We start from the raw sequence: 12,803 nt of genomic DNA on the forward strand, positions 1-12,803 counted from the left end.
CATTCCCAGAATGCATTGTTTTGGGACACGGCTTTTTTTCAGCTGGAACTCCCCAGAACTCAGTTCCGGCACCTCTCAAGACATTTTTCTGCCTGAGGCAGAGCAGAAAATGGTCCCTTCCCCCACAGGTCAAACTATCCAAAGCCACCCAAGTGATTTGGGCACTTGAGGCAGGAAATCCCACAAGCACCCATCCCGCTCCCTAGCAGTAAAATTACAATATCAAACCAAATTTGCCGCCATTTCGTGACATCCAATATCTGCCGGCTTGAGGCAGCCGCCTCATTCAGCCTTATGGAAGTGCCGGCCCTGCCTTTCTCTGATTTGTCATAGCAGGTTGAAAAGAAGGTCTGTTGGATTGACACCACGGAAATAGCATCCACAAAGACCACAATGAGATCACCCTACTGACACCAGGAGTTCTCGGTTCAGGGTGCAATGGAGCTCTGTTTTGGTGGTCCTGGTTCTTGTTTGCAAGGACAGAGGTGAATGCGCATTGGAGATGTGAACTTAACGCAAAGCAAGAAATAAAAACAACCACTACACAGAACAGTGAGCAAACCTAATCTCTGTATCAAGGAAAACTCCTGGCTTATATACAACCGGGCATAATATTTGCATAATGGTTATTATTTTTCTGGTAATCATTGAGGACAAAGCAGGATATGAATACTGCTGTGATGACAAACACGACCTGCTCTGCATTTTCACCAGAGATGGCCCAGATCAGGGGTCAGCAAACTTTTCCAGCAGGGGGCCGCTCCACTGTCCCTCAGACCTTGGGGGGGCGGACTATATTTTGAAAAAAATAATAATGAATGAATTCCTATGCCCCACGAATAACCCAGAGATGCATTGTAAATAAAAGGACATGTTGTACTCAAGTAAAAACATGCTGATTTCCGGACCACCTGCGGACTGGATTTAGAAGGCGATTGGGCTGGATCCGGCCCCCCAGATTTAGTTTGCCTACCCATGGCCCAGATGCTTGCAAAACTTCCTTGGCCCTTTCAAGGGATAGAAACAACTGCTTTTTCAAAAAGAAACAGCTGAACATTGTGGTGCTGCTTGCCAAACCCAATATAAAATGCCGCATTTGTGCGATGTGCTTGTACAGTAGTGGAACCCTGCACACAGCGCTGAGCAGAATGAAAACCAGAGCCCCTATTTGGGACTGAAGTGCTAAGAAAAAAAGAAGTCCCTTCGGCTACAATCCTATACACACTTACCTGGGAGTAAGCCCTGCTGAACTCAGTGGGACTTACCTCTGAGTAGACACGGATCGGATTGCACTGTGAAGTCCCATTGAGCTCAGTAGGGCTTACTTCCGAGTAGGCGTCGCATGGGATTGCATCATCAAAGAGGGCTCCAGGTCTGTTCCTCAGATGACCAGGCACGGGGATTTCATCTCTGCTCAAGATCCACTTCTCAGGTCCTCAACCTGATCAAGAATATCCATTGAATAGGATGAGTCTCCCATTTTAGAGAACACTCCAGGTGCTGGCATGTGACATAAGGCAGACTAAAGATCCCATATATTCCTTTTTTAAAAGAAAGGAAGAAATCAGGGCATGCCACTAGAGCCCCTTTTGCACAGTTGACCTACGGTGGGTATTTCTTCTATTTTGCAACAGACAGTTCTCTATTTGAAGGCCTGCCCAGTCCGAGTCTGGTTTCAAGTCAAAGAACGTGGTACGTGGGGATATCAAAGACTCTGAAGTGCAAGTATCCTTTAAACACCTTCCAATCCCTTTCTATCTTCTCTTTTGAGATCCTTCCAATTTCTCCCATTGTTTTGGATATATTGCAAAACCATACTGAAAAATCAGAACTCCTATTAGAATAAACGAGTTCCGTTTTAAATACTGAAATACTAAATAAGAAGGATAACAATGTGTAATAGAAAAAGAAGCATGAAATTAGGTTAAAGGTGTGTGAAAGAAAATAATAGAAGTGGAAAGAAATTGCAGTTGAGTAGATTGGAAGTCTAACACAAAGGTGGGGTGAGGGGTGGTGGATGGTGATGGGAAAAGGAATTATCTGTGGGATTGAGTGTAGGTATGTTTGAACATTTTTAAGGATTGTATGAAATGTATGTTTGTATGCTTGTATATTTGCAATATGTGTGTATTAATGCTGAATTATTTTAATAATAAAATCTTTTCCCAAAAAAAATTAATAACAATAAAAAAGAGTCTTGTGCTGTACCGACTGGATAGCGGACTGAGCTGGGACACAGGTCACCGGGTCAATGTCTTCGCCACCATGTCAACCTGCATTTATATCTACAGTGGAACCTTGGTTCTCGAACTTAATCCATTCTGGAAGTCCGTTCGACTCCCCCAAACCGTTCGAAAACCAAGGCGCGGCTTCCGATTGGCTGCAGGAGCTTCCTGAACTCAGGCAGAAGTGACGTCAAATGTTCGGCTTCCGAAAAACATTCAAAAACCGAAACACTTAACTTCCCAAGTTTTCGGCATTCGGGAGCCGATTTATTCGTCAACGAAGCTGTTCGAGAACCAAGGTACCACTGTACTTGAATTGCAGTAATCATTCCCAAAAGTGCGTATACACACCCAAATTAGCAAATGCTAATTTTATGCAAATCTGTCCTCTCTTTTGTCCTTTTTTTCTGGCCATCCATACGTGGCCACTGTATGTTGACCTGGATTGAAGATGCTCAAGAATTCTGTTGGCAGAGGTCTGACTCATTTCGACAGTGTTCACAAGGCTATGCTCCCTGCGCAATGTGCCCTATATCTGTCAGACTTAACCCAGCCTAGGGTAATGTGAGTGCTCAGACAACATGATTTATTTTTTTTAAAGGAACAACAACAATCGCATTATGTTAAAAAAGGCAACACCTACAACCCATGTTCGGAAAACAACCGTGCCAGCTTGTTATTAGGCAGGCTTTAATTTGCTTACATTGCATTATTTGTTCTAAATGGAGGTTTTGGGGAGACTTTAAAATAAGGAAGCAAAAAGCAAGGAAAGCACATAGAATTGGGCTTCAATTGCCAGTAGGGACAAGGAATAGTCAGAGATACGGATCCAGTGATCCTAGACACACTTACCTGCGTGTAAAGTCCATTGTGTGCAGTGGGACCAACAGTACAATCCTATCCATGTCTTCTCAGACACATGTCCCATTCAGTTCTATGGGACTTCCTTCCAAGCAGGGAATAGGATTGCAGCCAGAGTAAACATGCATAGCACAATGTTGCTGTTAGTTTCTGAACATCTGGCAGACCCGCACACATTTCCAACCGTCAACCACAAGGACAACGTGTCCGCTTGTTTAAAACGAACCTCAGGGTCCCAAGTTCTTCCACATTGAACTGAACACATGGACAAAGGAATACCACCAGCTCTGCCTCCAGAATTATCCCTCATCAACCACACTTAGTACATTCTGGAGACCCTCAGGTGTGTGTTGGTGGGACCTGGCTAGGTTAAGGTGCCCCAGATAGATAGATAGATAGATAGATAGATAGATAGATAGATAGACTCCAGAAAACCTAATATGGTGTGAGCGTTCATGCCCACAGCAGGGGCAGAGATCTGTGCTTGTCAAGACATTTCACACTGAGTGTCAACGAAACAAAAGAGGGAGGGGAAACCGGAATATCCAAGACTTGTGGGAGGTCAGTTGCAGATGCATTCAATGAATGATGTGAACTATGGAGGCCTCGGGTTGTTTAATGGCGAGATGTGGCAGAGATACACCTGTGCTCTCCTAAGAATGTGCTTCTGGCGAGATAGGTCAGCCGTGGTACTCAGATGACAAATGACTTAGCATGACTTCCTATTAACCAAGCAGCTTTCCCGGCCTTATTAAGAGCACTGAAACTCTCCCCGAGCTGCAGCAAAGGAACGGTTTTGATCTGCGTGGGCATTAATCTCTAGGACCAGATCTGGTGGAGGGTTATCTGTTCATGCAGCGAAACTGCTGCTGTCTGAACAAAAGCCGGAGTCGAGTGAGGTGGGGTGGGGTGGGGAGAAGCGTGGGGTGTGGAACAGCTGTCGTAGTCTTATATATTTCCCTCTGGCCGGAGCCAGGAACCAGATACCTCTGGCGAGGTGGGTGGCTTGTGTTTACGGCCTCTCATTCCCCAAAGGAAAATCAAAATGGTTATATTGTGGGAGGGTGGGGAGAAAGGCAGAAGGGGGAGAGAAAGGGAAGGAAGGGGGAGGGATTAAAAAAAAATCACATCATCAAAGGATGGCCAGCCTCATCCACACACACACACACACACACACACACACACACGGCTTTGCAAAAGGCATGCACCTAGAGATATTTCTTTCTTCCATGCAAGCTAGCACAGCCTGGCTCTGGTTTTGTTTTATATATATATATATATATTAAAAAAACCATGTGTGGTAATAAGATGGATGTGTGTCACAGCAAACAGCTAAGCTGCCAGGCCTGGCTTAGGACAGTGTCAAGAACAAAGGCCTAAAGAGCATTCACTACGTTCGGAAGGAGGGGGAGGGAGAGGAGAAGCAATATGTCGGATGTGTCTTGCGTATGGTCAAACAAGGAGGAAGGCAATGGCCAAACGATTGACTAAGGATATACATGGGGGAAGGTGCATGAAGCAGGAAGGATGGAGCCAGCAGGAAAGGGGCTTAGCCACCTGCCCCCCCAAACTGGGACGCCTCCTACAAAGATGATTATTTTCTCCACTTGGTCTTATATCTCCTTTCTCCGCCCCTCCCTCTCCAAAACCATTGGCGCGGTCTCGAACGTTTTAACACAAACTGGATTTATTCTTCGCCCCACCTGAATGAAAGATGGTGGGAGAGGGGTGAACCCAACGACCTTTTACTTTCTCTTCCCTGCCCCCCCCCTCCTTCCTGGTTTTGTTTAGGGGAGACTGAGGTTTGACTTTCTTTTGTCTAGCCCTTCGTTCTCTCCCGGCACGTAGGCAGTGGAAGACGGGACCAAGGTGTTACATAAGGGTGCTCCCTTAACCATGGCTGCCGGTTTGGGGCATAATCCCCCAGGACTGCAATCCTGCACAGACTTACCTGAGAGTAAGCCCCGCTGGAAACAGGCGGGGCTTACTCCCAAGTAGGCATGAATCAGATTGAACCGCAAATAGGTTTTTTGGGGGGAGGGCGGGTGTTCCTTGGCCCCTGCTCTGCACATGTATGTGTTGCATGGATGTACACACGCACAGAAACACACACACAAAGACAGCTGTCTAAAGGCTGGTTCATTGATAAACAGAGGGAGAAAGAAGGTAGAATGGGTATCTAGTTTGGTTGTGAGTCACTTTGGTTTGCCCTGGGCAAGAGAATCGTTTAAAAGTCTATCTAGTGCTTATTCTTTCAGAGTCTTGCAAGGACCTTTGGCTGTGAGTGGCGTATGGCCAGGGGGAGAATTTAACGTCTTAAGGGATCCATTTGCAACCCACACCTGTCCACTCCCCACTTCCATTCCCACCCCTCCGTCTTCCCAAGGTCATCCTTAGCTACAAACAACTAAAGGTTTTTTACCTACAGGCATGAACATGCATCCTTAAACTCAAAAGGAAGGCTCGTGAAGAGGATGGAGATACTTTTTAAAAAAAATTAGTGGCTATTTGTCAATATATATCTAATTTTCTCTCTCTCCACAGCCCCATCCACTTTGGTGTCATTGTTCACACCGATTAGCAACCTGGTGTGATGTTCAGCACATTAACCTCTCCTTGGGATTTCGCAGCAGCTAGCAAGCTTCTCCTGCGTTTAACAGTTTTGGACTTTTCACCAGTGTGTGAATTTACATGCATACCTCTCTACATTTTCGTCTTGGGCGCTCTGAGGACCAGCCTTTTGCCAACTTGGCACCCTCCAGATGTTGGGACACCTGGCCGGGGGACAGGGGCAGCTTGGCAAAAGGTTGGCGCACCTCAATTAGAGAGTCATCTCCACCTAGGGAGGGGAAAGATAATATAGGATGTGTATCTAGAGAGAAAGAGAGAGAGAGAGAGAGAGAGAGAGAGAGAGAGAGAGAGAGAGAGAGAGAGTTGGTATTCACAGGTTATAGAATGCTTGAAGGTAGATATGGGAGAAAGAACATTCATACTCTCTACTCCGCCCCCTCCAACCCAATATTGGTGGCGCTCCCCCCTCCCAGAGAAAAAGAGATCCATTCACTCAAATGGGGGAGGAGGTGGGGGTGGAGAAGCGGGGGTGGGAGAGGGGGGAGATAATCTAAAACAGCAGGAATACAACAATAAATGGAGTGGGGGACAGCAATAGAAAAAGCACACTAGGTTAATATAGGAAAACTAGTTTCTTTATTGAGAGATTGTATATTAGTATTAGTGGAACTGTGTTGTAACAATGTTGTCATGCACACAATACAAAAGGCAACAGGGGCCCACCATGCCGTGGAAGGGCAACAGAACGGAAGCGGCATACAATGAATAAGATGTATCAGCTACTGCACATTACATTTCAGCGGGGTATGTCTCTACGGAGAGAGATTTTACATCAGAAAAAACTAGGTAATGTAAAAAAATACAGACCATGCTTCAAGTTTTAGTACAAGAAAAAAGGTGGAAGAAATACACAACCAAAGGATATCTGAATACAGAAAAAAATTTACCCACAAAATAAGAACAGGAAGTAAAAAATTCAGCACAGCAGAGAGAAATGTTATCCCTGTTGAATGGAAAACCATTTTGCTAAGAAAGCATTCCACTTTCCTCTGTTTTTTTGTTTGTTTTGTTTTTTCTTCTCTCTTTCCTCCTTTTCGTTAGTTTGCATGTTTTGGTTCCCCGCCCCCCTGGGCCGTTCCAAAAGAAAAGGATTGGCTCCAAATTGCCACCCAATAGGGGTGTTTGTGTGTGTTTAAATGGTGCGTGTATGGGGGAATGTTTTGTGTTACATTAAAGACATGGGACACATCGGTTTTTGTTAGGGAGTTTTGTGGGTGCTGAGTGGGGTTCAGCTTGCAAAGGGAACAGATGGAGGTCAACTGTTGGGAAGGGAGGAATTTGGGTGAGGAGAGAGAGGTGTGCGAGTCTGTGAGAGTGTATCTATGTGTAATTTACGACGAGCTCCCAAAGTAAAGAAGGTGTTCATTCGCAGAGCCTTTTTGGCAGATGATTGGGGGGGTTGTGTTTGTTTGTTTGTTTGTTTGTTTGTTTGTTTGTTTGTTTAATTTGCAAGGGTTTCTTTTTCTTTTGTAAGAAATTCAAAGCCAAAGTCAATTTACCTGGGAAACCAAGATCGAATACAAGAACAGAGGTTAGGGCGGAGATTTGGGTGGCAAGGGGAGCAAAAAACCCCAAGAAATTGTCCTCCGCCCAACTGAAGCAAAATGAATCCACTTAACAGGAATTTACAGTGCAAATGTACTCAGCTAAACAGGATGAAGATACAAAAATGGCGTTATAAAACTAGAGCTATATTGGAAAATGGCCTGTTTCCCCACCACCACCCCTTCTAGACTACTACAATGACAGCTAAAGAGAAACAGGTTTGAGCATACAGTCTGTCTACCATATTCTTTCTTTCCTTTTTCTTTTCACAGGAAGATTGGTGGTTTAAGACTTCAGCTTTAAGCCTCAGTATCCTCTGTCAGAAAGTCTTGGGTGGTTTTTAGCAGGGGCAAATACCACCTAACCCAGAACCTTAGTTCCTCGGTGGGTGTGTTTGGAAGCCAATGAGACCCAAAGAGAGGTGAGATCTATTGTTCCTGGCGCTTCTCCCCAGAGGCAAAGAACACAAGCAAAATTTTCCCCCTTTCTTCCAGATGACACCTGAATTTGAAATTACAGCCTGCTGGCTCTTTAGTTTTATTTATTTTTTAAAGAAACCGTAATCGTTGAGGATGAAGCTCTTGGCTACATCACTATCATATTTTGCAGAGAAGCATAATTTTTGGAAGTGATCAAACAGTGCCTTCTCTCTCTCTTTGCTTTTAAAATACATAAATAATCCTTTGCATTTTCAAGTCATGCAAGGATAACTGAGCAGGCAAGGGAGGGAGGTAGCATTCCGGCTTTAAAATATCATCAGCTCCTCCTCCCAGCAGCCGACAACCCCCCCACCCCCCACCCCCCCACCCCTGTTTTGCAGCAACGCCACCACCGAAAGAGGATACTTCAGCTTAAAAGGCCAGTGCAGTTTCTCAGATGGATACAGGAAATGGTTAAAGAAGGGGGTGGGGGTGTCAACATTAGAGCTAAAATGCAGAGGCAGAAAACTACAAGGCAACGGAAGGGGCAGCAGGTTGACCATTCACTGATCTACACGATGAGGAAACAAAATAAATTTGGAAACAAACAAAGAAAGAAAAAGATTTGGATCAATGCAAAAAAAATGTCGCCATCCCATCATCATCATCACCACCACCACCAACACCACACCAGAAGAGGCTGCAATTAAAGGAAACAGAAATGCCACCATGTGCGGAAACTAAGCTGTTATGTACATACACATGTACAGTGGGGGGGGCGGGGAGGGAGGGGCAAAGGGGAGGAAAGGCAAAAGCAGCAGAATGAGGGATGTGCGAGGCTGGGGGGGGGGATGCTGATGCCTGTTTCGACCCGGTGTCTTGGAAGCCCACTTTTTTTACACCCTCCATCTCCTCATCTGTGTTTCGCAGAGATCAGGATTTGAGAATGATGCAGCCCAAAGAGATTTGGGTGGCAGGTGGGGTAGCTACTGAAACCCACAGGTCTCAGAAGCACAATGGCAGGAGTCTCGCCTTAGGGTCTTAGACTCTTTTTCTTATGGGGGGGTGTTTCTATTAACTGTCCACACCTCACTGATGGATCGCATCTTAGCGGAGATGAGCAGAATGCCTTGGCTTAGCAGGAAAACGGGCTATATTATTTAGTCGCTTTAATTAAACTGGGAGATTTTGTTGCCGTTGTTCTATCCTAGGGGTTCGATCAGCCGTGAGCCACAGAAGGGGAGGAGGCAGGCATGGTGGGAAAAGGAGATTATATAGTTAAGGCAAGAATGGCTCTTAGAGAAAGGGGGTGCGGGGAAGCAATCAGCCATGACATCTAAATGCATCCTCAATTTGATTGAAAGAAAATACATGGAATGGAGGAGGACAAATCGTTCCAAAAAAAAAAGAAGAAGAAGAAGAAAAAGGAAGCAGAGGATTCAAAACCGTTGTCTGTGACGGCTATATAGGAATGGGAGGGAAGAGGGGAGCTTGGAGGACATGTGCAATGGCCATATACACATCCCATATTAAATTCAAATCCAGAGATGGAAAATAATTGCTGTTAATTTGGATTTCGGTATAGGAAACCGGGGTGCATCTCAAATCGAAAGACACACACTGCTCTGTGAATGGACAGGTCTGGATATTTCAGGGCTGGGTATTAGAAACTGCTCAAATGTCATAAGAAAAGTGGGGTGTTTGGTGTGGGAATGCACAGACACCTATGTCAAACCTCACAAAAAAGAGAGGGGCAGGGCTGGGTTGGAGGGTTCCCAAAACCCCTCAAAAAGGATTAAAATCCACTAAATAAGTATATTTGGGGGAGGGAGAGAAGACAAAAGAGGCTGAACAGAGTTCACCAGAAGGCAGAGCGAGGGATGAGATCAGCTGGCCTCGCCATGAGCTCATAATTTGCTTTTCGTTTTATAGGGACTTGGGATCACATATAAGACAATTACTTAAAAAATAATAAAATAAAAATACACACACACAAACACACAAACACACCAAAAAAAAGCCCCCAAAAATCCTGGATCCTAGATTTATATCCTATGGGCATCAAGTAAAACCCTCCAATTTCCGACCACACCAAGCACCATGTAAAGTTCCCTACAATCTGCATATATAGAAAGGGGCAGTTTAGTGTTCCTCGCAGGCATGGATCTATATTTGTCAGGTGGGAAGGGGAGGGAGAAGAAAGGGGAGGGGCTCGCCAGAATATATAAAATGGAGTTAACTGGACATTGGTGGGGGTGGGATATACATTATTCTACATAAAAGGCGAGATCGCTCTGAAATACAACCCAAGATCTCTAAAGAATAACACAAGACTGTTTCTCAAAACAAAACGCTTCGATCCACTTAGAGATTTCCCTCCGTGCCATCTCCGACCCTGGTCCATTTCCCTTCCTACTAATGGGGTATCCCCCCACCTGCGCTCTCTCGCACACAATCCCCTACGTCCCTTCCCAGTTCGTGCCCTCCCTCTCCCTCTCTCTCTCTTTCTCTCTCCCTCTCCCCCGAATTTCGCCTCTTCTTTCATTCCCTCGCCCCCTCCGGCTCCTCTTTCTTCCCACCGCTTCTCCATCTCTTTCTCTAATCTCCCCCCCCCCCGCGCCCCGATTCCTTACAGACTGCTCCCTTTCCTTGCGCTTCTCAGGTCCCACGACACCACTAGGGGATGCTGCCCTCCTCCGTCCCCCTTTCTCAAATGCCCTACACTTGCTCTGCTCTCCACCACCCCCCCAGCTCCCTCCCCACTTTCACACACTCACACACACACCTCTTCCCCTTCGCCTCTCTGCCAATTGTATGTAAGAAGGCAACACAACCAGTGGCTTCCATTACAACCATCACCAAACCATCCAGGTCATTGGGGGGGGGAGGGAAGGGGGGTTGCTCTCTCCTCATCCCTATAGCCGCCCCTCCACCTCCCCCCAAACCCCAACCCCACCAGAAAATGCACAGATAAAGAGATACCTCTGTTTCGCACAGAGCCAAACACTGGAAGAACAAGATAGCCGACGTGTACCAAAACCATCTTGGCCAGCTGCTGTGGTCCCCTGGCGCTGCAACTATCCCTCGGTGGTGATGGTGGTGGCGGCGGCGGCGGCGGCGGCGGCGGTCCTCCTCCTTCTCCTCTTCGGTGGCGATGGTGATGGTTTTGGCAGTGCTGGCGTCTGCTGTTTCTGGAGAGGTTGGTGCTGCTGCTGCTGCTGCGGGCTAGAGTAAGACAGATGGCCCATGGAAATGGTCCCTTCCCAGTGCCCTGTATACATTCAAATGGAGAGCTGAGGCTCGCAGCTGCCTGGCGCACAAAGGGAATCGCAGCCAATGAGAGGGAGGCCTTGCGCGGGTGCCTTTTGCGCCTCTCTCCCCTCCTCCTCCCCGCGCGCGCTTTCTCCCCTCCCCTCCCCTCCCTTTATATGGTCTCCAGCCCTGGCAAGGAGGAGGCCCAATCAGGAGGGGGGTGGGGGTGGGCTGCAGCTTACCCTGGGGTCCCTCCCTCTCTCTCTCTCTCTCTCTCTCCTTCCCTCTCTCTCTCTTTCCCTCCCTCTCCCCTCCCACCAAAGAAGGAGATCGCGCAGCAATTGGAGGCAGGGCTTTTGCAAGAAGGCTGGGTTTCAAGCAGGGGCGCGCGCGCACGCACACACGCGCGCAACCGGGAGGATGGAGAAACAGGAAGCCCGAAGTAGGGAGGCGCGTCCGGGGGGGGGGACACGCGCGCCCCCGAGCGCGCACCGTCCAGGGCACACAAAAGGGGCGAGCGAGGGAGCGATGGCCAGAGCCCCACGTGGGAGCCGGGAGAGGCGTAGCAGCGGAGGCTGGCGCTTGGGGAGAAGGCAGATGTGCAGGGCGCACGGGGAGAATGTTGCGCGCGCAGGTTACAGATGCGCCGGGCATTTTTATTCTTTTTTACTTTTTGGCGACGGGACAGCAGTTGTGTCTTTCGCTACGACGCAACAGGCTTTGAAATCTAGGCAGCTTTAAAAAAAAAAAAAACAAAACAAAGATCTTGGGGAATTTTCCCTCCGGGAAGATATTTTATCGAAATGTGCCAAGCGGGATACTTTGATTTCTTTGGTAATTGTTTTGCCACCTGGTGTTAGTCCTCCTCGACCCCGATTTTTCTCTCTGTCGTCCTTCCTTTTACAGTGGTACCTCGGGTTACATATGCTTCAGGTTACATACACTTCAGGTTACAGACTCCGCTAACCCAGAAATAGTGCTTCAGGTTATGAACTTTGCTTCAGGATGAGAACAGAAATCATGGTCCGGGGGCGCGGCAGCAGCAGGAGGCCCCATTAGCTAAAGTGGTGCTTCAGGTTAAGAACAGTTTCAGATTAAGAACGGACCTCCGGAACAAATTAAGTACCGGTACATAACCCAAGGTACCGCTGTATATACCACCTTTCCTCCAAAGGTGCTCAAGGTGGGATGCCTAGTTTTCCTATTTTATTCTTACAGCGACCCTGTGAGGTAGGTTAGGCTGAGAGGCCACCTAGTGGGTTTCGTGGCTGAGGTGGGATGTGAATCCTGGTCTCCTAAGGTCCTAGTCTGACAACAGAGGTGCCAACTTGAATACAATTGAAGGGGCGAGGTAAGCCCCACCTCGCATAACTGATCACAAGATGTGGTCCATGTATAGCATTTGAATGGCAATGCCCATTGACTTGGGGGGGGCAGACTAAGGTTACCAGATTTTTTCAATGAATCTGGGAACACTTTAAAAAAATATATTAAAAAATATATAGATTGTTGTTGTTTTGAAAACAGAATAAAAAGTTATTACAAAAAAATAAGAAGTAATATCTTCTCTTTTGTGGTATTCTCTGTCGCGCAGCCTTCCTCTGGGTCCTGGCCTGCTCTCTTGGGGTGCTAGCCACCGTGGAGGTAGGCTTGGGTCGGGCCTGGGCTTGGCCACGTGTCCTTGCCCTCCCAGTGCTCTCCTACCTCTCAGTGGCGGCGGCGGCGGCAGCAGCGCGGCAAGGTCAGGGCTTCTTTCTTTTTTCTCATTCTTCTTTCTCTCTCTTCATTCTCCTCTCCCTTTCCTTTTGCATTGGCTCTGGGTTTTCCTGGCCCTGGAGCGTCTCTGGGCAGTCGGCCGGGTGGCTGAGTG

The 12,803-nt window shown here is 47.2% G+C and overlaps 1 protein-coding gene across 2 annotated transcripts in view; it reads right to left on the reverse strand.

Annotated features, from left to right (window-relative positions):
* ARK2C (arkadia (RNF111) C-terminal like ring finger ubiquitin ligase 2C) overlaps nucleotides 1-11,217 on the reverse strand; it is a 97,781-nt gene extending 86,564 nt beyond the window's left edge. Inside the window, exon 1 of one of the 2 annotated variants that reach the window (XM_081213141.1) lies at nucleotides 10,664-11,217. In XM_081213141.1, coding sequence (XP_081069267.1) covers nucleotides 10,664-10,724 — 61 coding nt within the window. In that variant the 5' untranslated portion in view covers nucleotides 10,725-11,217. The remainder of the gene's footprint in view (nucleotides 1-10,663) is intronic. The other variant, XM_081213140.1, reaches the window with a different exon arrangement.
* Between the last annotated feature and the right edge of the window lie 1,586 nt (nucleotides 11,218-12,803).

The sequence above is a fragment of the Podarcis bocagei genome (assembly GCF_964188305.1).
Source record: "Podarcis bocagei genome assembly, chromosome: 11".
Lineage (NCBI taxonomy): Eukaryota > Metazoa > Chordata > Lepidosauria > Squamata > Lacertidae > Podarcis > Podarcis bocagei.